Source organism: Engraulis encrasicolus, chromosome 20 (genome assembly GCF_034702125.1).
Source record: "Engraulis encrasicolus isolate BLACKSEA-1 chromosome 20, IST_EnEncr_1.0, whole genome shotgun sequence".
Taxonomy (NCBI): domain Eukaryota; kingdom Metazoa; phylum Chordata; class Actinopteri; order Clupeiformes; family Engraulidae; genus Engraulis; species Engraulis encrasicolus.
Genome location: NC_085876.1, coordinates 6,824,727 through 6,850,764, shown reverse-complemented (window position 1 = coordinate 6,850,764; position 26,038 = coordinate 6,824,727). Strand labels below are relative to the sequence as shown.

The 26,038-nt window shown below is 44.8% G+C and overlaps 1 protein-coding gene across 1 annotated transcript; it reads right to left on the bottom strand.

Moving 5' to 3' along the window:
- Positions 1 to 1,608: 1,608 nt before the first annotated feature.
- Positions 1,609 to 25,477, bottom strand: LOC134436186 (claspin). Its single transcript, XM_063185265.1, has 24 exons — positions 25,246 to 25,477; positions 23,969 to 24,086; positions 22,744 to 23,195; positions 21,980 to 22,132; positions 21,405 to 21,464; positions 21,193 to 21,265; positions 20,852 to 20,954; positions 19,408 to 19,979; positions 17,435 to 17,635; positions 16,897 to 17,054; positions 13,932 to 14,140; positions 13,401 to 13,450; positions 13,021 to 13,214; positions 12,100 to 12,676; positions 11,558 to 11,618; positions 11,251 to 11,338; positions 10,874 to 11,040; positions 10,057 to 10,215; positions 7,914 to 8,035; positions 7,490 to 7,620; positions 5,248 to 5,377; positions 4,906 to 4,982; positions 3,979 to 4,137; positions 1,609 to 2,065 (listed from the first exon to the last, which is right to left on the bottom strand). Exons 1-24 carry the CDS (start codon positions 25,267 to 25,269, stop codon positions 1,946 to 1,948), a joined length of 4,158 nt encoding a protein of 1,385 aa, XP_063041335.1. The 5' UTR covers positions 25,270 to 25,477; the 3' UTR covers positions 1,609 to 1,945.
- Between the last annotated feature and the right edge of the window lie 561 nt (positions 25,478 to 26,038).

Here is a 26,038-nt window from a genome sequence, read left to right as displayed (position 1 = left end):
CGATTCAACCTCCCCTCCTCTCTCTCCCCCTCCCCTCTCCCATACAGCGCTTATGATGCGCATAGGCCTACCGCTGGCTGAGCGGATGACTCATTTCCCAAACTGGGCAGGGGCCCACTAAACACGGGAAATGTACAGAGGCAAACTGCACCCTTAGACAATATAACATTGGTATAGTATTAATGCTTTGGGGTACTATTTATACACCTGCTTAGTGGATATTGCACCGATTCAGGGGACTCATTTGGTCACCATTACGCGTATAGCTCTTTCAGGTTAAAGCGATGCTAGAAAACGGTGACAGCTGATCGTTTGGCTTCACAGACTGCGTCTGTTGTGTCTGCACATGTTTTTGTACATCACACAGACTTCGTAAGTAGACTGTTCTTCTCTCGTCCCATGACAAGCGATGGCTGGCGGCAGTGTACCAGCACCCCCCGCTCCACAGCGCCCTACCCCATCCAACAACATCCCTATTCAAGTGCTGCTCCTCCAGGCGTCTCCAGCCCCTCTGCCTCGCCAGCTTTCAACAGTAGCCTTAACACATAAAAAATACATCAAACAAGAAACGCGGCCTGCGGCCTCGTCACATGCTAAACCATCTACATCTTCCAAATGAACCAAGGAGAGGAAGATGAGCCGAGCCGAGCAGAGCAGAGCCGAGAACTATGGAGACCAAGAAACCAAATATTAGGGCCAAACGCAAACAACCGCGGAAGGTGTGATTTTAATAACAGAACTCTGATGATAATGTTTTCACATTTAAATAGTGTTTGTTATTCCAAAACTCGTGATGCCTGGAGTTATTGAAACAACACATTGTTAAAACAGGCACGAGCACAGTTTCTAACACAAATGAGCCACCTTGAACTGATCTTAGTTGAGGCCTGTGAAATGTAGAGTTAAAAAAGCCCTCTGGAGACCAAAAGCTTTACTCCCCTTCCTCCGTGTCGTGTGCGTCGCGCCGATGATTGTGACAGGAGCCGTCGGGCGCGCCGCCGGTTGGACTGTCAGACGCGCGCGGGTGGATGTGGAGTGGCAGGTCACCCGCGCCCACCAGCGTTTGTCTCGCGCACCGCACGGTGGCTATGGATGTGTTCGAGTGTGTGGTGGCGTTAGAGGGTCCCTGCAGCTTTTCTTTTCTTTATTCTTTTATGTGGAAAGAATAGGCCACTGCTTCCACACTCCTGGGTGGCTTACACTTGGTATTAAGTTTTCACGTCACCAAGAAGACCAGTCAAAACTAGTATCCATGCCCAAACATTTACAGGGGTGCCTTTGATGACAGCAGTACTAAACTGTAGGAGGGAGCAAAACAGCATTTACAAAAGGTCCCTACTGTACGGTTTCAGCAGCATCTTGATCATTTGTGTTGAATGAGGTGAACTTAACTGGATCGTAAAACCAAGACACTGTACCACACTGCTGCGACACAGTGCAATCCCTCACCTCGATTGAGCCATTGGGTCAACCTATTCCATGTAAAAAGTATCTGAAAAGTGTGATCTGAGATGTGAGCAAATGAGATGATAATAATAATAAAAAAAACATATCAGCTGTCATTTTTTTGTGACAGCCATTAAAGAATCAAACATTCACTGCAAACAGTGTACGTTAAAATATCCTTTATTTACAGCATACTAAAATACATACAAGTAAAAAAACCCAACAAAAAACAATTAAAAACAATCTTAAATTTAAACCCAAATACAACAATATTTACATGATAAAACATTAGTAACATTAATAAAAATAAAGAAAACCCGCTATAATATTCCATAGTCCCCCAAAACTGGGCGAGGGGGATGTAGATCCAAAGAGTTTAGCTGTGAGCTGCACAGATTGTATACAACAGTACCAGACAAACCCTGTGGACACGCTGCAAGCTAAACTGTTTGGAAATGTAGACTTCATATACATGCGTGTGTGTGTGTGTGTGTGTGTGTTAGTTCTCCAGGTAGCTGAAAATGCTTCGTTGGGGTCCGGGGGCAGTAGTCTTCTTCACCTCCTGTCGCGGTCTCTTGGCAACGGATGCCGGGGAGTCAGAACCCAGCCTCTTCTTTGCCTGCAGGGAAAAACAACAAGCAAAGAATGAGGACAAATAGAATAAAGGGAACGTATAGACCCAGATAATATGGTGACGTGCAAACCAATAGACCACACAGGGCACAAAACTCAGTCACCGATCCTAATATGGAGTTTAGAAGACATATCTACAGTTTGAGTCCTCATGTAGTTTCAGAAACATTAGATTTACTTTGGGCCACCACCGAAAAAGGCTAACTGTATGATAACTGGGGAAACGGATTACTCACTATGTTAGGTATAAAGCAAAGATAAATGAAAGTGAAAGCCCAAATGGGAAATTCCAACTCCTATTGTCATTGTGACACAGCACGCAAGTGTTCACTGCACACAACGACATTGCATTTATGCCTCACCCGTGCAAGGGGGGCAGCCCCCCATGGCACCCCAACGGAGCAGTGCGGCAGGATGGTACCATGCTCAGGGTACCTCAGTCATGGAGGAGGATGGGGGAGAGCACTGGTTAATTACTCCCACTACCAACCTGGAGGGTCAGGAGTCGAACCGGCAACCTTTGGGCTACAAGTCTGACGCCCTAACCGCTTACCCATGACTGCCCTACATAACACAATGTGGAATTACAGTATAGCCAATAGACCACACTGGGCACAGAAGCCATACAAGAAGCAGTCACAGAAAGACTTGAAATTAAACTACCGGTAGTCATCGGCAAGAAAATGCGTGGTTCAACTAGAGTTCTGGAGCGCTACAGCCCTTTTGCAGAGCTTTCCTGTGTCATGCTGATTATGGATTATGATTATGGTATCAACATATTTTTAATTTCTGTAACATTAACTTTACTTTGGGTCCAGTTCCGCATGAATTGCAATTAATAGAATGTTAGAAGTGTTAAATGGCTTCATTCACACTCTATAATCAGCCTACAAGAAAGGTCTATTTTTCTTTGGACCTCCCTCAGACTTTCCAATGACAGAAGCTAAATAGGTTAGTTATTTTGCTTGACAGGACAAAAGTAGACAATACAAATATATACTGAACTGAGTCAAAGAGAATCACAGAAAGACCTCTCTTAACTTCTGCTTGGTAGTGCTATGGTAACTGGGCAGCCTCTATACTCCCCTTGTTATTACTGAGTGAGTGAAAATAAAAAATAGGGGCTCTGTGGAGGCTCAAACGACTGCACTGTTACGCCGGCGACCCGAGGTAGATACCTGACCCGGGGTGATTTCCCAGACTTCCCCCATGTCTCTCCCGCACATTTCCTGTCCCCGTATTCACCGTTATATACAAATAAAGTGGAAGCCCCCTGAAAAATATATTAAAATAAATAAAAGACAGGAGGGCTCCCTCTGGCGGAGAGAGGAAGACATACACCAACCCTGAGACCATTAAAAACATGTGGCTCCCCTTAGTGGACAAACAACCTTACTGCACACAACTACTAAGCAAACTAAGAAGGTTTGAGAACTTTGTTTTACTGTCAGCTGAACTGGCCCACATATTTAAAAAAACATATGAATCATCATGGGCAATTTTAGTCGAGAAAGAAAGAAAGAGAGAGAGAGAAAGAGAGAGAGAGAGAAAGAAAGAGAGAAAGAAAGAAAGAGAGAAAGAAAGAAAGAAAGAGAGAAAGAAAGAGAGAAAGAAAGAGAGAAAGAAAGAAAGAAAGAAAGAAAGAAAGAAAGAAAGAAAGAAAGAAAGAAAGAAAGAAAGAAAGAAAGAAAGAAAGAAAGAAAGAAAGAAAGAGAGAGAGAGAGAGAGAGAGAGAGAGAGAGAGAGAGAGAGAGGGGTCAACAAATGTGCTAGTGTCTGCTGCCAACGCCCAGTGGCTGTGTTCGGTACTAGGCTTCAAGGTCCAGTCCTGGACCTGTTTCTTGAAAGTGCTGTAGTAAGCTCCACCCTCAATGTTTTGAACTACTCTGACGTACGTACCGGTTTTGGTTGGTTGGTGGGTGCGGAGCCCTTCTCGGGGGAGAGGGTCTGGAAGAGGAAGCCACGGGTGTTGCGTGGGCCGATGGGGTTGGCGTCAGAGATGGAGGCCAGCTTCTGCAGCACGGTCTTGGGCTGGCTCAGCAGAGACCCCCTCCTCACCTGGGGGAGAGAGCAGTCCAACAACAGCAGTCATTACATTACATTACACTTAACTGACGCTTTCATCCCAAGTTCAATCAGTTCCTTTGAGTATAAGGTATTGGTTACAGTCCCTGGAGCAGTGTGGGGTTAAGTGCCTTGCTCAAGGGCGTGGAAGGGTGGGATTCCAACTGGCAACCCTCTGATCTAAAGCCCATGTCCTTGACCACTAGGCCACGGCTGCCCCAAATGGACAAGCTACTTTTTCAACAGCTACAACTGCACTGTTGCTGCATTTTTTATTGCACGAAGTGCCTGTATTTCTATACGTTTAACAAACGTTTTCTATACATCTAATAAACTTTTAGGACGATTTTGCAGCGGACTTCTACAAATAATAACGATGCATGTACTGTACAGAGAGAGCTCAAGGGGCAAGCGTCCACTCGTATTCATCCATTCATTGAGCTTGTTGGTTCTTTTGCCTCTGCCCAAAAGGTGCTGGAGGCATACTCTTCTTTCGTCATCACAGTTTTTTGTTTGTGCAATAGCATTTGAATGGGACGGAAGGTAATGACCATATTTCGTGTGATAATACTAAATAAAATGGCAAATGAACTGATTATATTACAGATTTCCTTTTGTAGGCCAACACTTTCAAGATGGGTCATCAAGTTTCACCACGTTTCCATTGCCAAACAATTTAAAGCACTTTTGTTACGAGTGTATTAAGAAGATCAATTTTATATGCAGAATTAGCACTAGTGTAAACAATGACAAAAAACCCACCACTCCTGTTGGTGCAGGTCTCCTGAAGGGGTCGGAGGCGGGGGCCTGCTTCTCCTGAGCAGGGGCCACCGGAACCTCTGGAAGAAAACAATATGACATGGGACAAGAATGAGTGGGAGGAATAAACACACAGACAGACATCAACAAACACAGATGAAGCGATGACAACTAGTGAGAGGGAGAGAGAGAGAGGGAGAGAGAGAGAGAGAGAGAGAGAGAGAGAGAGAGAGAGAGAGAGAGAGAGAGAGAGAGAGAGAAGGAGAAACAGAGACACAGACAGGGAGAGAGAGACAGACTTTGCACACAGTCCCAGAGAGAGAGGAATAATAGTTGTGGGCTGACCTTTCTTCTGCATGGTCTTGACCATGACCTTCTTGGCCAACTTCATGAACTGGCTGTCCTCTTCCTCTCCAAAGCCCTCCTCCTCATCCTCATCCTCCTCTGTACTTTTGCCCTTCTTGGCCTGAGCCGACTGCACAAAAAATTAACCGGGGAATCAGCCATGAACACAGATGAATAATAACCAACCTATGTACAACATACCCACACACAGACATCTGTACATACACTCTTTGTGAAGTGAGTAGGGAGGACTAATGGAATAGAAAGGACAAGTGTTCAATTATTATGATCATTTAATTACGTAATCATTACCATGGAATGCAGCTATGCGTAATGGCAATGCTTCATCCGTTAACCCTCTAGCTACCATAACGGCCGTGAACGCCCGTCCGCCTCTCTACCATAACGGCCGCGGCCGGACGGAATATTTTCATAGCTAATATTTTCATTTTCATATGCATCATGCAGTTTTTCCAGCTTTCAAACACTTAAGCTCAATATTATACTTATACTATACTTATACTATACTATTTATACTTTCAGTATAAAAACTATATGTTTATATTATTTTATTTTTGTGTTGTTAGATTTTATTACGAGATGCACCGCTTTATGCCACTTGGCAATCTGCCGTCAATTCAAATGATGGCTGTCCGAGATTGGATGGCTACAAACACAACCATTCTGTTTCTACAACCAATATACACCAAATATGAAAACTTCCAACCCTCTTCGATCTATCTTCGATCATGGTCAACAGCACATGTTTATGAATATTTAGGCTATTTTTAGATTATGATGTTTTATTAGGCTATGAGATGGTGTTCAACTGTGATGGGTTCTGTCATGGTCCTAAATAGCAAACACAACTGTCCAGCCGATGTCTACACGCCACATATTAAAAATATTAAAAAACTGTCTTCGTTATGTTTTCAGAGTCACCATAGGGCCTATTAGACGTGTCAAATTAGTACCCGTCAACTGTCTATTCAATTGACAGGTGGTCCCTGAACATTTTTGGGGGGACAAAGCGGTCCTCGGTCTGAAAAAGTTTGAGAAACTCTGCCATAGGCCTATGTTTGTATCTAACTATCGTAGTTTCCTGAACAACGACAGCTCAGCGCAACAGGCGCATCACGTGTAGGAGGCGCAGCATGCAACAATACTCATTTTGCGTGTCAGCTTTGGCAAAGCAGTCAAGGACTGTTACTACTCCGCGTCGTCCTTCATAAAAATCTGCGTGAAGACGTTGAGTTGAATGCTAACTTCCAATAATAGCCTACCAACGTGGTGTTTGTAGCACTTAAATTCAGTATTAGTCGGTGATGCCTGGCGCGTCTTACCTGTGCCAAATTGGGGAAGAAGAGACTTCCTTAGAGCTCTATTCATGTCCTGTCTGCTATCGCGGACACTTCTACGGTTATCCTTACGAGTACACGTCTTTGGCATGGTTTAGTCCAAACATTATTCGCTACTCCATCACAGTTATCGCATATAATCCATACCGCTTGAAAACAGAACTTCTGGGTGAACGACATTTGTTGTCGTCACATGTTCATTGTTCAACTTTGACCCTGGATGGATGGATGGACGGAAGGATAGATAGATAGATAGATAGATAGATAGATAGATAGATGGATCATATCGGATTTTATCAGTTTTATCATTTAATTCACATGAAAGGCACTCTATGGGAATACTGAACAATTAATTATCCATAAATGATATACCATTTGAAAGTGTGTTTTCTCTACTTTAATATGAAAGTAACTTGTAATTGACACTTTTAATTTCTTTTCAAGTTATTTGACATTATTTAAAATATGACCAACATTTAAATTTTTCCTTAGAATTCTCGTTTGAATTCTGCCGCATTCTATAAAATTTCTGGTAGCTAAAAGGTTAAGAAATATGAGACTTGGAAAATGTATAGGTCATTTATTGGTCTAACAAGTCTATTAAGCAAATAGAACACCCTGCAGCACTCAAACTGTGGAAATCTTCATCCACACACATTGTTAATGGCATAACATTTAAAACTTAATGCTCGTCCTCTACTCACAATCCCAGGTCTCGCATTGATGGAAGACACATGCATATTTCATTGGCTGAAGTGTGTATGGACACACTTAGCTTATACTGTATAATATAGGACCCAATTTTGGGCCCCCTCTGCCCATGGGCCCGGGACAACTGACCCCTTTGCCCCACAACCACCGCCCCCTTGCGCACGCACACACACCTGCTGTTCCCGTAGCCACTGCTCCCTCTCCAGTCTCTCTTTCCGCCTCTGCAGTTCTGTCTGGTCCATCTCCTCTTCCTCCTCCTCTTCCTCTCCTTCAACTCCAGGCCCATCAAAGTCAAAGCCGTCATCTGTAGAAAACAAAGACAAAAGAGCACATTCATTTCAATCAGTGACTTTAAAGCAGCATATTCTCTGTCCCCGTCCAGTGAACGATTTCTGAGAATGACTTGGTTTGGTTGTTCTCAGAATGACTCGTGACTGCTTGGTTGGAAACGATTTATCTTCATCCTTCTTTTAAATTCTTGAGCAATGGGAGATGGTTAAGAATATTCATATGTGATGGTTAAGAATATTCATGTGTGTATGCACACGCACGCGCACACTCACGCGTTAACGTGCATCTGTATAAAAAAATGCTTACCGATGTTTTTCCATCGGAAGCGTCTGGTTCTGCCCGGGCCATCTGAGTGCAGGTCCCCATCGGCAAGGTACCGCTCCTGGTACAGCCGCAGACGCCGCTTATCGTCGTCCATCACCTGCTTCCTGTACAAACAAGACACAGCACAGCTCAGCAGGAGGGAGTGTGTGTGTGTGTGTGTGTGTGTGTGTGTCTGTGAGAGAGTCATTGTTCAAGTGTGTGTGTGTGTGAATGAACCTACGTGAACTCTTGAGTTACAGTTGAAGACGATATTATTAGCCCCCCTCCTGAAATTAGACATTTCTCTTGATTTCTCAGTAAAAATGACCATTATTAACCGTTTCTGTTTTTCTGGAAACAAATACACTGATGGAGATAATGTTCAATGAGTTGAATTTGGATTTTTCTATTGTTACGATGAGTTTAAACAAAAAAGGGCAAAAATGACAAGGACAAAATTATTAGCCCCCTGATCATTAATAGTCAATATGGCACCATTTATGAACCAAAACTGACAACAGGCTCTGATAAGTTGCTACCTAGGTTGGCACATGCCCCACTAGGGATTTTGGCCCATTTCTTCACTGCAAAGTGTTCTAGCTGGTCCAAATCGCATGGATGCTGAGCATAGACATTAACCACAGACTCTCAGTGGGATTGAGGACTGGACTATGAGCGGGTGATTCCAATATCATGGTTTTAGTGTCCTTGAAGAACCTCTGAACTAATCTAAATGTATGCTTTGGGTTACAATGTTGTTGGAAGACCCAGCAATCCAGATTCAGACCCAGACTCCCTGTGTCTGAGGCTGAACTACAGACTAAACTTGATGCCCCACCACTATGTGTAACTGTGGAAACTGCTTAGCCTCATTAGACCAAAGAAGCATTGGACACCTGCCTAGATGATTGTTATTGACCTGGCCTCACCTGGAGTTTTTTCCCCCACCAAGAAAGACAGTTGTTAGGGCTTGTCATCATATTGGGCTTTGGGGCCATCATCACAGAAGAACCCCTTTACTAAAGGCAGTGCATATCAGAGTGTTATTGAGCTTTGCCTGTGAACATTTGAAAGTTAAAAATGAGTTTTGAACATCTCTGCTTTCATCTGATGATATTCAATTGCACCTGCTTTGATGCATGAATTCTGCTTCTGTCAGGTGAAGAAAGGGATAGGCCTTGAATCGTTATAAGATGGTTTCCACAATTAAACATGGTGGTGGATGCATCATTCTGTGGCAGCCTCAGCCACAGGAAACCTTGTTTGGGTGTACGGCACCATAAAAACTGAAAATTATGATAGAATGTGGAAAGTGACCTTGCAAAAATATGCTCATAGAGGGAGCTAAGATCTTCACTGGATCTTTCAACAAGATAATAACCCAAAACTTGCATCCAAAATAGTTCAAATGTTCTTCAAGGATACTAAAACCATGGTCATGGAGTGGTTCAGACCTCAATCCTTTAGATAGTATTTGAAGAGTGCTGAAAATGAATGTCCATCCTCAACATCCATGCAATTTGGACCAGCTTAACTATTTGCGATGAAAAAAATGGGCCAAAATCCCTGGTAGGACATGTGCCAACATAGTTAACAACTAATCAAAGTGCCTGGTGTCAATTTTTCTTCATAAATGGCACTGTATTGACTATTAATGATAAGGGGGCTAATCATTTTGTCCTTGCCATTTTTACACTTTTTTGTTTAAACTCATTGTGAAAATGGAAAAGTCCAAATTTAACTTATTGGATACTATCTCCATGGTGTATTTGTTTCCAGAATAACACACATTTATTAATAATGATCATTCTCAATGATCAATGAAGAGATATGTCTAATTTCAGGAGGGGGGCTAATAATATCGTCTTCAACTGTATGTCATAAAATATGCGTCTATGCACATGTGTATGAGCAATGGCACAGCAATTGTGTGGATATTTGATTGTGAGAGTATACTGTACATGTACTGTATGCATGTGTGTGGCTCTTCTTGAACTGGTTCATGAATGAGATATGTGAGCCTTTTTGCATGTTCAGAGTGTGTGCCGTGTGAGTTGTTGACTTGATCCATGAGTTCCTCCTGGGTGTGTGCGTGTGCGTGTGTGTGCGCGTGTGCGTGTGCGCGCGCGCGTTTGTGTGTTCTTACATGTGGATCTTGTTGACCTGGTCCATGAGTTCTTCGTCAGAGGGCAGTTCCTCCTGCAGCTCATCTTCCTCGTACTCATCCTCTCCATCCTCATCGTCATCACTGCCCACGTCACTTCCAGACAGCTCAGCCTCCGAGTCCACAAACTCAGTCAGACGCCTGGAACCAGATGGGGAAAAAACATGGAGAAAGAAATCAAGAAGTGAGATCATCACGATTAAAAATATAACAAGTAAGTTCCTGTTTACACTCAACTAGTCTACATAGCGTCAGACAGCCAAGACCAATAGGAAAAAAGAAACGAGTAGTTTAGGAAGATAAACAAATATTGTGAGATATGGCTCGCCTCTCAGCATGATGACCTTCCTTCTAATCCCTTTCAATTTCGAGACGTCTCGGGCCCTTTCTCAGACACCTTGGGTGTACTCACTTTTGTGGGTACATGTTAAACGTTAATGGCCTTTTTTTTTTTGAGTGAACAACAAATTTAAGCGGTTATATATATGCTGTAAACAAGTAACTAATCATTGTTTTGAAGTGAAATGTCTTTAATGTTGTCCCATTAAAAGATCTTTTTACAACTCTGCAAAAATGTGAGGGGTGTAGTCACCTCTGTGACATACCGTAACTACCAAGTCAATGGAAAAATATTTTTACGTTTACAAAATGAGAAAATGTAATGTCCATGTATGATATTTGATTCAGTGACGCTACTAATAGGAGAAGTCATCTAAACATGTGATTGTGTGGACATCATATCATATAGACTGAATATCGTAACTGGTGTGAGATTGAGGTTGTTTAATTCAGGACTTACAGTTTCTTCTTTTTCTTTGGCTGGCCAAACACCGCTTGTCTCTCCTCCTCTGCCTCATCCCCCTCTTCCTCTTCACGATCATCTTCATCCTCTTCCTTACCACCATCATCATCATCATCATTGTCCTCTTCATCATCATCCTCACCCTCTTTATCAGAGTCATCCTCCTAGGAACATACAGAGAGAATGCCTCAGCCACACACAATGAGGCAGAACATCTACGCACAAAATCAGCCACACGACCGTACAAAAACGCATTAATAATCTGTCTCTGGTCTTCATACAATGCAAACTTGATACAATTCAACCCCCACCCCAAACATACACACACACACACACACAGAAAAAAAACATCCTTAGAAGAATTGTGAGCTCACCTTTCCGCTGAGGCTCTCCACGTCTGACAGGAGCTTGAACTCATAGTCATCATCCTCCGCCTCTTCATCCTCAGCCACCGTTGCTCTTCTACACACACACACACACACACACACACACACACACACACACACACACACACACACACACACACACACACACACACACACACACACACACACACACACACACACACACACACACACACACACACACACACACACACACACACACACAACCATTAGGAAACAGTAGGAAGACACAACTCTGCTGATTATTACATGAAAGGTTCATGGTCTACGGTAGTACCTGCTTGGCTTCGTTTTTGTTCCAGATGCGGGGCTAGACACACATGTCAGAGGAGTAGCACCTAAACGGGGACAGACAGGCACACATATGAATGTACACAACCACCATTACATGTACACACACCCAAACTCCCTGCAGAACACCAGTGTGGCCACAGAACCAGAAAAACGTAAACGTAAATGTAAACATAAAACACCAACTACGAAGTACGAACATTCATGAGCGCCCCTGAGGACAGGGCACTCACTAGGCTTGACAATTTCATGGCGCATGCCTGCAAGCGCTCTATCACACACACACACACACACACACACCTCAGTGAGGTGGGAGAACTACACACACACACACACACACACACACACCTCAGTGAGGTGGGAGAACTACACACACACACACACCTCAGTGAGGTGGGAGAACCACACACACACACACACACACACACACACACACACACACACACACACACACACACACACACACACACACACACACACACACACACACACACACACCCTCCTATCAACTGCAGATATTGCACTCACTGGGGCTGGAAAACTTCCCCGAGCAGAGAGCCAGCAGCTCCCCCATGTCGTTGTCGGAGCTGGCGGTCTGCATATCGGGCAGACCAGGGGGCGGCGGCATGGCCATGGGAGGCGGACTGCGGGCACCCATGCCCATCACCGCACTGTTGCTGCTGTTGGGGGTGCAGCCACGGGGGTTGGTGCGGTGGTGGAGGCTGCCGCGCGGGGGCGAGGAGAGGCTGGCGTCCTGCGTGGCGAAGCCGCCCGAGCACAGGCCCAGCAGCTCGTCCATGTTGGCGTCCATGGCGTTCTCCTCCAGGCTGGCCAGCAGGAGGCGCTGGCGTGACGAGGGGGCGGAGCCGGAGGGAGGGGCGCCGGGCCGCCGGCCCACGTTCAGGAAGCCGTCGGCGGTCAGGAGCTGAGACTGCGGCTCGGACTCGGACTCCTGCTGCGTGTGGGTAGGCGTGTCCTCGTCCAGCGAGAAGCCGCCCAGGGGCGGGTCGGAGGGGGAGGGCGGGGCGTACAGGTCCTGGGAGTCCTCCACGGGTAACGGGAGGCACAGGCCGCCGCCTATCGCCTCACAGCCCTTACCAGAACTCTGCAGGAAAGAGGAGGGGGGGGGGGGGGTAAAGAACAGAAATGCAGGAAAACATTGGTTAAGTCCAGTGTTTCCCATACATTGAGGAAACTATGGCGCACAATTTCACAGTGCCCCTAAATTCTTATCTGTGCTCCTATTCACTGCACTACTATACATGTCATGGGTAAAATCTTACGAAATTTGTCAAAACATAAATGGCTGAAATGTAGGCCTATAGTTTCTCCATGCGCCAATGTCATGTAGTCATTGTTTTGCATTTATGCCGTGTGAATTTCCACACGCCGTGTGAATCCCCCATTTCATCTGGCCCCTACAATATTTCCCCATTTGTTGTTACTCACCTTTGAGGAGGAGCCCAGAAAGCTAGGCCGGAAGAGGCAAGGCGAGGGCGAACGGAACATGCTGGAAGCCACGCCCCCTCTTCCCGTTCCTGTCGTCCGATTGGCCGGCTGGTAGGAGGGGATCATGGAGCTAATCAGCTCGAAGCTGCTGTTGTGACTGCTGTCCTTCACCAGAGACAGAGAGTCCTCTTCCTCTGTGGAGAAAACACCACACCACCAACATGTTAGACTAGGCCTCAGTCGAAATGTGCAGGAGCAAGCACACACACACTAGCACAAACAGAGCAAAAACTACAGTGACCCAGACACACACGCACTCTTTCTCCATCACACACACACACGCACACACTAAGTCTGCTGTAGCGACTTCCCTGACTCACCCAGTTTATTATCGCTGTCCTGTCCCGCTCCCATCCTCTTGACTCCATCACTGAAGGGCACAAATACAAGTCAGTAGGGGGCACACACGCACTCACTGTGTTTCTGAGCTTGAGTCATTTTAAATGCAAACATACTGCTACTGGCTAGGGGCTGAGCGCAAACGTGCCTCTTCAAGGTTGTAGCAATCCACACACTGCGGCACTCAAAACACATTTGTGATTTAACAGATTCAAACTCCATCTGACAAAGTTCTTTGAGGCACACACACACAGCATAAAAACACACAGGACAGGTCACATGGGGGGTATTCCAAGAACCTGGCAAAGTAGTAAAGCTGGTTAAATTAACTTTGAGGTAGTGGTCAATCATCTAATAGAAGTCCTCATTTTCTTTGCTAATGGATAGTCCACAGGTGTCGTCATTTAGCCGATTTACCATTTCCTGTAGGTAAACTTAGCCAGGTTTATCACATAATCATGTTTTTTGCCCTGGTCTCCTGGTTCTTTGAGGCAGTCACAACTAAAACTCACCTGGTGCGAGAGCAGGAGCTGCCGGCGAACAGCATGAGCGTGCCATCGTTATCGGGCGGGGGAGAGAGACTCCTCATGACCGGCCTGGGCCTCCTGCGCGCCTCCTCCATCTCCATATCCTCCTCATCTTCATCACCTCCATCAGCATCAGCATCTTCGACCTCCTGCTGCTCATCACCACCCCCACCACCCAGCAGCTCATCTAGACCCTGACACACAAGACAAAAAGTAAATGAGTATGGGTCAATGACGGGTTTTTTTTTTGGGCGCAGACATCACAGGTGGTATAAGTTAATTGGTAATTATTATATGGTGTGACGTCATCGGTCGAATGCTCCATTCATTTCAACGGGGCTCCCCAACGTTCGCACGTCTGTTATTTTTCGATAACGGACGGGTTGGTCTATAACAGACCGCTGTCAATGGCAACAAGACTTTTCGCTGCTAAAGCGACTTTTCAACAATACTCTAATCAGCTGCTGTGATAGACAAAACCTGTTGTCCTGGCTACCTAGCTGTTGCCTAGCGGTGTTCCACAACGGCACTGTTTTGTTTTGCGCAGAACAATCTTAACATTAAATTAGGGGTGTGCAAAATAATCGGCGAATCGATGCATCGCAATACTTACTTTCACGATACAATGCATCGATTCATGACAAGGTATCGTGATACTTATTTCTCAATATACTGCATGGATTCATGACAATTGATTATTTGATAACAATAAAATTCTATTTGCCACGGGTTGATTTTGTTCAGTAGAGAGTAGGTAATATTTCTGTTGTGATGTAAGCTCTCTCCCAGATGATAAAATGCTTAAATAGAATTAACTGACTTATGAAAGCTACACAGCAACTGACAAATAAGCTGTATTTTACACATTTACTGAAGTAAATATCGCAATGCATCACAGTAGTACATGAATCGCAATGCATCGTGATAGAATCGCATCGTGGCATGTGTATCGTGATGCGCATCGAATCGTGAACCCTTTGCCAATACCCACCCCTACATTAAATAGGCCTAAAGAAATGTCCCCGCCATGTGTGAATCATTTAAGTATATCCATATAATAAGCGGGTTAACTTTCGGCGAGTCGGTCGCTTTGTGGAATAGCAGCACTTCAGAGAGAACAAGACCCCTCCGCTCCGCGTCGGGGTCTAAAGATTCTCTCTGTCGTGCTGCTATTCCACGGTAGCGACCTTCTCGCCGAACGTTAACCCTTACTTATACCACGGCAGTCTGGAATCTCCCATTGTGACGCGCTAAATTGGGTATTGATTAACTGTCTATATATGCACACCTGAAGTAGTCCCACTATTAGGTCACTTTTCTGACCGCATAACTCCAGTGTATCAATGCGCCAAGGCACGCACGTTCATAAATTACACACAAAAAAGTTGCAAGCATTACGCGCTGAAGTGACACATGTGGCACCGTGCGGCTGGAAACACCAGCAATATATAGCCTAGTGAATCTGGAGCAAATCTAGTTAGTAGACCTAATCAAATTTGAAACATGTTTATTTCTCCCAACTGACCATCACTCTGTCAACTTTGTGATAGAGAGAGAGAGAGAGAGAGAGAGAGAGAGAGAGAGAGAGAGAGAGAGAGAGAGAGAGAGAGAGAGAGAGAGAGATTCCCTGCGCAAAGGGACGCCCGTTTCACATGGGCGTTTCTTCCCCACGAGAGGAGATGTTTCCTGCGGTTGTAGCGTTTATCAGTTGAGAGAGTAGCGTAACTTGTGAAAAGTATGGGATATTTTCGGATCAATGGGCTTAACTATGGGAACGCAGTGGAAAATAAATCAAGGGGAGTTTCCTATGGGAGGAGAGCACATTGACGAGGTGCCTGTTTTGATGAAGTTAATGGCGAGGTGAGGCAGTTAGAATAAATTTCAGACAGTGTAGCAACCGTGGTATAAGCGGGATAATTGACTTCACGGTGTGCGTATAACAGGAAAAATAATGCACACCGAGGTTCGCGTCGTGGCCGCATCACCACCTAGGTGTGCATTATTTTTCCTGTTATACGCACACCGTGTCGTCAATTATCCCTTACTTAATGTACTGCAGTGATTACATTTTTTAGTTTTTACTGCATTTTCTAAAGTATAATCCATACAATAGTGGCATTAGCTGTGATTCCACCACCCTGATGTGTGCTACTGCTAAAAGGTCATTGACCCATAACTTTCGCAGTCTGCCGTCAGACAGAACTTTTGGCTGAATGACCCAAACGAGCGTCAGTACAAGTTCTGACATTTGTATCCACTCTAGGGCGCAAAACATTCAAACCGAGAGGGGAGTTGAACATGACAGTAGACTTTGAGACAGGCAGGTGCGCATGCACTGTGCAAACTCACACAAGCTGCACAGGGTGGCTTGAGTGTAGCCTGGTCAAGATATCGCCTGGTCATATAACACTCTTGTACTAACTATATTGGTACAGAAGACTTGGAACAGCCACACTAAGTAAAAAATATTATTGGTGCGAGGGATTAACTCTGTTGAGAGAGATTCTTTCTGCCGTTCTGACACAGAAAACATAACTGTCGATTGGATAATTGGTTAAACGCACCGACCAAATGTTAGCAAATATACATGAAGGTCTGTTGCAGAACACCTTGCTACGTTGCAGCCAAACAATTTGTTCAATCAGGAAACCGTAGCAAAACGTTTCAGTGGTTGCACATACCCACAGCGTTACCAAGTGTTCTTTCCATTATCCAAACTCCTGTACTCGCTTGTGCTTGTGGCCTTGTGATGACGTCGCAAGACAACAGAAGTTTAATCTTGCAAAAGTGCATTGCTAAGGTCACTTTCTCGTTTGCAATCTGGATGTTGAATGCGCATCAGTGAAGCCCGAAGCCACAAGCACAGGTTGAGGACAGGGGTTAGGATACTGGAATGTACCTCTAGTACCTCCTAAACTATATCAGCAAACACACACAGCTCTGGCTCTACCTCTTCCTCCTCAGAGTCGGTCATCTCGGCCTCCTCCTCATCCTCTCCACAGTCCTCGTTGTCAAGGCGATAGAGGGCAGCCCTCTTCTGCCTCTCCTCCTGTCGACGCTCCGCCATGGCCTTCTGCAGACGAGACTTCAGCAGCAGCAGGCGCTCACCTAACACACACACACACACACACACACACACACACACACACACACACACACACACACACACACACACACAGTTTAGCTTTCATTTTTACAATGAAAATGAAACTTCACCTGCAGCAAACCGTTGGTCTGACGAACATGATTATATGTACGATATGTTGAACATTATTTTAAAAAGGTCATTTCAATCAAACTAGCCGATAATGGATATTGAAGTGGTAGCTGACTAAGCCCGCTGTTTGTCTGGTATGGTCAACCAGGCTTATGTGTGTGTGTGTGTGTGTGTGTACCTGGCATGGTTATCAGTGTTTGTGTGTGTGTGTGTGTGTGTGTGTGTGTGTGTGTGTGTGTGTGTGTGTGTGTGTGTGTGTGTGTGTGTGTACCTGGCTTGGTGACCGGCTGTTCCTCCTCCTCCTCAGTAAGTGTGACTGTGAGTGCGTCGGCCCGTAGCTCCTCCTGTCCAGACGGGGCGCTGTCCTTCCTGATGACGCTCAGCTGCAGCGAGCGCTCGCCCTTCCCTTTCCCTTTGGGACGCGCCGCCGGCTGCACATGACGCATGAACCGGTCCTTCAGGGCCTCCAGAGCTGCAGACACACACACACACACAGACAGACAGACAGACAGACAGACAGACAGACAGACAGACAGACATGAGTGGTTACTACTAAACAATCACTCAAATAAACACATGTACAGTGAGTCCAATATGTATTTGATCCCTTGCTGATTTTGTGGGTTTGCCTACTAACAAAGACATGATCAGTCAGCAAATGTTATGATAATATGTATTCTAATTTGGAGAGACAGAATATCAAAAAGAAAATCCAGAAATTAACTTAAGAGAATATATATTAATTTATTTCCATTTCATCGAGCAAAATAAGTATTTGATCCCCTGCCAACTGATTACAGTTCCGGGCCCACAGACCAGATGGGCACTTCCGATCAACTTGTCATCTGAATGAAAGACACCTGTACATACTAACATGCATAAAAGACACATTTAATCAGCAGAATCAGTCCATAGTATGAGTGAATCAGTCACACTCCAACCTCACCATCATGGGAAAGACCAAAGAGCAGTCAAATGATATCAGGGACAAGATTTTAGACCTGAACAAAGATTAAATAGGCTGCAAAGTCACAAGAAAGAGACTGGGTATTAATGACCCAGCTGTGAGGAATACAAAATGACTATCCATCAGCCTGTCTGGGGTTCTATATGAGATTTGACCTTTTGTAGGGATTTGATAACCATGAGAACAGAAAGAACGCATCCTAGACCTGTACGGGATGAACTAGGCAATGATATCAAAGCTACTGGAACCAAAATCACTGAGAAAACTACTGGTAGAACTTAATGCCACAGAGGTTTAAAATCCTGTAGTGCACACATGGTACCTTTACTTAAGAAGGAACCTGTGCAGTCCCACCTGAGGTTTGCCAACGGACATCAGGCTGGTTTAGGATATGATAAGGAGGTGCTGTAGTCAGATGAAACCAAAATCAAGCTGTTTGGCATTAACACAATTCAATGTGTTTTGAGAAAGAGCACTGCTGTCTATGATCCCAAGAACACCCTCCTCACCATCATGCATGAAAGTGGTATCATTATGGTTTGAGGGTGTTTGTCTGGCCAAGGCACAGGACAACTTCACATCGTCAACAAATGGATGGAGGGAGACATGTAATGTGCAACCCTGAGTGCAAACGTCCTTCCCTCCACCACTACACTGAAGGGTGGGCCATTTTTGGATCTCCCAACATGACAATAATACACAACATACAGTCAAAACAACGAAGGAGTGGCTCAATAAGAAGCATATTAAAGTCGTGAAGTGGCCTAGACAGTCTCCAAATATGAACTCTATTGTAATTCTATGGAGAGAACTGAACCTCCCATTTGCCAAGCTACAGCCACAAACTATTAATGTTTTGGAGATAATCTGCAAAGGAAAATTGGCAAAAATATGTTCTACTATATGCATAAACATTGTCATCAAATAAAAGAAGCATCTGACCTCAGTGCTAGACAACTAGGGCTTTGCCACAAAGCACTTTATCTCCTTTAGCTAGAGGGGTCAAATACTTATTAGACTAAATTAAATACAAATAAATTAAAATATATTATTTAATTTATTTTCTGGAGTTTCTTTTTGATATTCTGTCTCTCCATGTTTGAATACATATTATCATAAATTTATAGACTGAACATGTCTTTATTAGTGGGCAAACGGGCAAAATCAGCAAGGGATCAAATACATATTGGACTCACTGTATACTTGTACTGGTCGTGCTGCCGTCTTTGAAATTTGTTTTTTCTTTCTGCCAAAGTTTCCCCTGCTGCGTTACTCACCTGGGTTGACCTGAGGTTCCCCCAGCTCCACAAAGGTGTCGTCGGACTGCTGCAGCTTGGCCACCGGAGGCGGGTCCAGGCCCAGCTCCCTCAGCCTGGCCAGCTTGTCCTTACGCGTCCTCAGAGAGGGAGCAGGAGGCTCCACAGGAGCGGCAGCAGGAGCAGGAGCAGGAGCAGCAGCAGGAGCAGCAACAGGGGCAGAAGCTGCATCAGAATCAGCAGGGGCTACTACTGGACCCGCAGGCTCCTCCTCAAGCACTAGTGGTTCCAACTCAGCTGCCTTAGCCACTGATGGCACCATCGCCGCATCAGTCAGGGAGGAGGACTCGCCACCCTCCATCAAAGCGTCGGATTGGCCAGCCTGTTTCACCTCGGCTGCCTCCGATTGGACGGTGGGGTTGTCAGCCTGAGGGTCTGCGCCCTCTGGTTGTTGGGCGGATGTGGGTGTGGGTTCGATAGCAGGTATCTTGGGGTCGGGGACCACTGCTGCAGGGCTGGCCTCGGGCTGTGACACCTGCTGGTTCTGCTTGGCGGTGGTGGCCTCCAGGATGATGGCCTGGTACTGCGCTGACCTGAGAGCATACAAGGATTTTACATCAAATGCATAGAAATACTATAAGACCACAAGGGGTACGTGAGCACACTGCAGGGTGCACATCAAAAATCTGATGAAAACAAATGTATGAGGCTTTGTCACATTGTGGTCGAGGAATTGGTCGGAGGAGCAATGGTGAGGTGGTACTTGCAGTATGACAAAAAGGTTTAGGGGGCACACAAGACAAAAAAGGCTATAACATGCAGTGAAATATGGCTTATCCAACTATACTGTGCGAGTGGGAGAGAAAGGAGACAAGGAGCCGAGGGGGAGGGAAAAGAGAAAAGAATGCAGGGCTTGAAATGTACACCAGCCAACCGGCCACATGCTGGTGAAATATCAGTTTGGCTGGTAGAAAAGACCAACTTATTAGCTTTGACTCATGCGTGAAAACATCTACTAGCCACTCGCTGGTGATGAAAAAAAGTTAATTTAGAGCCCTGACAGAAGGTCTTCCATTATGTAACACTACACTTAGCTGACACTTTCAACTTTGTTAGGAGAGTTGGTTACAGACCACAGAGACACTTCAGTCATGGATGGGAATGGGATATGACCCTACAACCTACATCAAAATATGCACACCATTTGGCCAAGACTTTCCCAGAGGATCAGCCACACTCAATTGATTCATGGGTGTAGAACAATTCTGAACAAATGCAATTAATGCTGAAACTGATTCTAAAGCTTTTATTTTCAACAGCCGAAGAACTGATTTTACATTGCTCATGCCCTCTCCAAATTGTGACTTCACTAGAGAATTGTGTGTATTTGTGTTTGTGTGTGAAGAGAAAAAGAGAGATAGACTGTGTGTGTGTGTGTGTGTGTGTGTGTGTGTGTGTGGCGTACTTCAGAAGGGCCATGCCAGGCCCCTGTGGTCTGGCTCTCTTCTTGAAGAACTCGTGAATGCTCTTGGGTTCTGGAAGGTGGTAGGGCAACCCAACACTCGACTCTACGGGGAGGAAAAAGGCAAACGCACAACCCGTGGAAAAACACGTCACCACTGTGAAATGAAATGAGCTATATGGCAAAACGATAACAATGAGATGAGTGAGAATGGACATATAGGATAGAGTACAGTATGTAAACAAGCATTTATACTGCGGATGATGGGTGCATAAACTCAATGATGTGTGAGTGTGAAACATGAGTGTTTCCAGTGCAGAACATGAAATGCATGGTGTGCTGACCTCTGACGAGCCTCTGCGTCTCGCTGTGCAGCTGCCTCATAGCCTCCTTGCTAGCTCGCGCAGCCTTCCGCTCCTTCAAAAATAATTTAAAAAAAAATGTATTAAATCAACACGCGTGAATGATATTAAGCAGTGCAGCCATGCAAGCTTGGTCTGCAAGAGGATTTTTTTTTTAACAAGATGAAAGTCCAGAGACATGTGAAGAGACTTACCACACGCTGCTTAGGCTTTTCAACCTCCTCCTCTTCATCATCGTCATCGTCAAGGTGAGACTAAACACACACAAATTCCAGTGTTATTTTGAGTCACGATATGCCTTACTGTGTATCAATAGCTGGCAACACACTTTATTGATCCTGAAGGACTTTCAAAGGGCTTCAGTGTCTTTTTTTGATGACAGCACAGTCAAGGTGATGACGGCAAGGGAGTGAGATTGGTCAAGGCTGGGACATGACCCAGGCCAGACTTGAAGCCAGGGCCCCCAAGGGCGTGCATTCCGTGCAACCCATATGTGGGTGGCTTACTGCACTGCACCACAGCACCCCTGATCCTGAAGGAAATTAAGGAGTAAGACGGTCCATTTCAAAGTAGTACCTCCCAGCCTTTCCTTTTGCTTGTAGCCTCATGTTTCGCTGATGCCCCACCTCCGAATAGAAAACAACCAAGTTTCCCTGCTGTCAGCGTAGGCAAGAGCAACTTTTGGGGTTCTTTTCTCCATTCAACATCCCGATGCTTTTGCAAGACATTAATTAAAGCCTCTATTGCCACTAAGTTCTATGCTACCAACCTTTTGCTTCTTTGCCTTCTGTTTAACAGCGCTTCTGATGGCGTCCAAAGACTCTTCCTCTACCTCATCTTCATCCTCCTGCTCTGCATCAAACAGATCTTTATCTCCAAGGAGACAGCCGCTGTCATTCAAACCTGCAGGTGCCAGGATCTCCTGAAACACAAAGAAGGATCAACTTCAAGCATTTAAAAATCATTGTTTGGGTTTCTTATTTAATTCAGTACATTTTTAATGTTGCACAGACTTTGCAGAGGAAATCTTTTGTGCTGTTGACACGAACGGAGAATGCCAATTGACAGAAATTGAGCAGGAGGGAGGGAGGGAGGGGGAGAGAGAGAGAGAATTTGATGCAGGAGAGAAAGAGCTTATAATAACATGGTCTTTCCTACAGCGCTAGAAGAAAAAAGCACATTAGGCTCCTGGACTCAGGCTAGTGGTTGGCAGGAAAAAATGTGAAGAGCACAATGTGTGATCGTTTTGTCATAGTGGTTTTATACTTGAATTTTCAGGTTGGAATATTAGGAATTCTTCAATAATCAAAATACCATGTGCACTTATCTGAAGTTTGTAGTGATTTACAATTATGATCTACAGGGTATCGGTTACAGTCCCCAGAGCAATGTGTGGTGAGGTGCCTTGCTCAATGGCACTTAAGCCAAGGATGGAAATGCGGGGAGATGTAAGGGTAGGATTCAAACTGGCAACCTTCTGATCTTAAGACCACCGCCTTAACCATTAGGCCACGGCTGCCCCTAAATGCTCACCTCCTTCATCTCTTTTGGGTGCTTCTTCCTCGCCTCCTTCTTCTTCTCTTTCTCCTTGCGTCGCTTTGACTTCTCCCTCTTCTTCCCTCTTCCAGCGTCTTTCTTTCCACCATCCCCCTCTTTCTCAACCTCCTCCTCCTTGCTGTTCTCCTTCTCGCTATCCTCCTCCTCGCTGTCCATGGCGACACGGGCTATCCTTTTCTTCTTCTTGATTGTCTTCTTGTTCTCAGATTTCTTCTCCACGTCCTCCTTACCATTTTCCTCATCCCCCAAGTTGGGCTCATCCTCGCTGGATGCGGAGAGGACGAGGCCCCCCTCCATCCCGCTCGGCTCTGCTTCTTCCGACCCCTGTAGCTCCTGTTCCTCCTCACTGTCGCTGTCCCTCAGAGCTTTCCGAGAGCGTGGCTTCCTCGCCACAGAAATGTCTTCATCATCATCCTCATCATCAGAGGCTAGAAAACATTAAAACCACAAGGAGGCATGAAGAACCAATGCTGCAGGCAAGTTTGCATACTAAATACCCACACAAGACCAATTCAATACCTGCTATTACAGCTTACATTGTGTGTGTGTGTGTGCTATTGTCCTTGTTAACACCCAAATTACAAAGCAGCTGCTCTGTACCTCCTTGCATGCTTTCAGGCTCTTAAAGCACCACTTCTACAGTTGCCGAATCACCTCTCTACATCATTAACATAGTAAGTGTCTGTCTGTCTATTTAAGTTCTCCATGTGACCATCCCATGAAGGTGGTTAGTAGCTGACCAGGTTATGACAACCTGGACATAGTGGTAAATCAGCTAATAAGAGAGCTTGGTCCTCGTGCTGCTAACTACGCAGTACCTGCACATTTTCTGTTGGCTAAGGTTTATGATCAAGTCAAGTCAAATTGGTTTTATTGTCGATTTCTTTACATGCACTGGTCATACAAAGAATTGAAATTATGTTTCTGACTTTCCCATGCAGACATGGACATCTTGGAAACCCCCCCCTGGTTAACTTTGCCCGGTTTATCATTAAACCATGTTCTTGGAAAAGCCACCTGGAGATGACTGGGACAGCAGTGCAGGCTTACAGTTGTAGAGTAGAGTAGAGTAGACTTTATTAATCTCCATGGGGAAATTGAGGTGATGTAGCTTACACATAATGAACATGGAAACACATGCATAAGACAGGTCAATGTAGAGATGGGGAAAAAATAAATAAAAGATAAAGTGTGTGCCTACCTGCTCGTGGCTCTGTTGGCAGCGGGTTCTCAGTGGTCTCTGCTTCCATGGGTGAGCCCATCCCACTGTCTGCGTCACTCTCGGCCGGCAAGGGATCCACAGGGAGGTCCACCGGTGCCTGGACACGACACAAAGCACAGGGGCACCATTACACACGTGTGGCCATCTTTATGTATGCATCTTTAATAATATTTGTTATAATGTAAATATGTATGAGTGCCACATAAGACAACAAATGAGGAAATGTTCTGACAGAAAACACCACATTTTTGGTTAACCCATATAGGGTGCATTTACCTTTGGATCACCTCAGCCATTATGCCATTTGCCATATTATGACATTTTGCTAAATGCACCAATAATCACTGATTTGTATTAGGGATGTCCATGTCCCATAGGCCAGAGGCAGGATTGAGACGCAAACCACAACAGAGGTTTGTCAGGTAGTAACACATACATGCTAACTTTGTATTGACACCCAACACCCACTGGACGATGTCCACATCTCTCTGTCACAAACGGTGGGCGCCTTGGTCTACAATACGGTATGCCAATGCTCCGTAAATATCCATTACAACCTAATCATTGTTTTGTCTAACGTTTGGAAAGTACTAGAACGCCCTTGGACTGCAGGTGAAATAACAAAACTGTGAGTGAGCGACAGCACCACAAAATGTTTTGACCGCCCTCGCCTGTGTCTGAGTAGACACAACAGCTGTTCAAGCGCGGGATATGAAGACGGAAGCTTAGAAGAAGAGTTTACTACCTTGTATTAAATCATTATTCCAACTGTTATTCAGTTACTAACAGAGAAGGCAACATCATACAAGGTGTAAAACGCCGCTCAACTTGCCTAACTTTAGCAGATAAAAGGGGGAAGCCCATTAAGCTACGCCAACTTCTGTGACAAGGAGAGGCCAAGGGCATTTTAGCTTTACCGCTGGAACATTTGCGAGTGACACTTTACAATGCTGAGGGAAATACTGGTTTTGATGCCAATTTGATTCCTCTCCAACTTTTGAATAAACAGAACAAGAGCTCTGATTGATAATATTGAGGACGTTGTGGTTTCCAGGAAATATTACCAAACCGTCTCTGAGATTACCTGAATATTTCTACCAACTACTTTATGCCAGAGTGAATCAATCACTCTCATCACTATACGCATAAAACAATGGAAATACATGGCTTAAAAACAGCTAACAAATGCACACACGATGCAGCTATACTTGGTTATCTTTAGCAAACGACACAATAACATAGCAAGCTAACATTACCTGTTGAAGGGCTAAAAGGCTCATCTTGGTCCTCCTATCCTTGTCGTCTTGGTTACTCGCTAAGAAACCTCATCAAACCTCTCCAGCACCCTAATGTTTACTCGTATTCATACACGCATTAGATGTACAGTATTTGCAAAAGTAGGTTCAACACGGATTATGAGCAAAATACAAAGATGTTGCATTAGTACGCTTTCTTTGCTTCTCTCCCGCCCGTTTACCAATTGTGATTATATTTCAAGGTTTCGCGCGCTGGAAGTGACATGAGCAAGCAAGGGTGGAACGGAAATGCACGCGATTGGTGAAAACACACACCGAGCTTCCTGATTGGATAATGATTCTCTGCACCAGGAAGACCCCTCTCCGAGATTTTAGATGTGCAAATCACAGAATACAGGTCTGTGGTGCAAATATCTTCAAAATAATTCAGTTGAAGTAATCAAGTATGAACAATAGCAGCAACAACCGAAACAGTTACACGAGTATAATTACAAAGAAACCTGCCTCCATTCATTTCACAGATTATAGTTAGTATTAAAACAGTTCAGTACGTATCACAAACATATCATGATTAATAATAATAATAATAATAATAATAATAATAATAGTGATAATAATAATAATGATAACATTCAATGTGTATCACAGGGGTAAAAAACGTTTTGTCTTTTTACAAAAATGAGTGAGTACTTAGAGTAGTTATAATGTTTCACTCCAATAACACACACACACACACACACACACACACACACACACACACACACACACACACACACACACACACACACACACA

Excerpts from the sequence above, each read along its gene's own strand:
- LOC134436186 (XM_063185265.1), bottom strand. The coding sequence starts at position 25,269 with ATGAGCCTTTTAGCCCTTCAACAG. Across the intron at positions 23,196-23,968 it reads GCCAACAGAGCCACGAGCAG|CCTCTGATGATGAGGATGAT; the intron begins GTAGGCACACAC and ends AATGTTTTCTAG. Across the intron at positions 4,138-4,905 it reads GACCTGCACCAACAGGAGTG|GTGAGGAGGGGGTCTCTGCT; the intron begins GTGGGTTTTTTG and ends TCTCTCCCCCAG.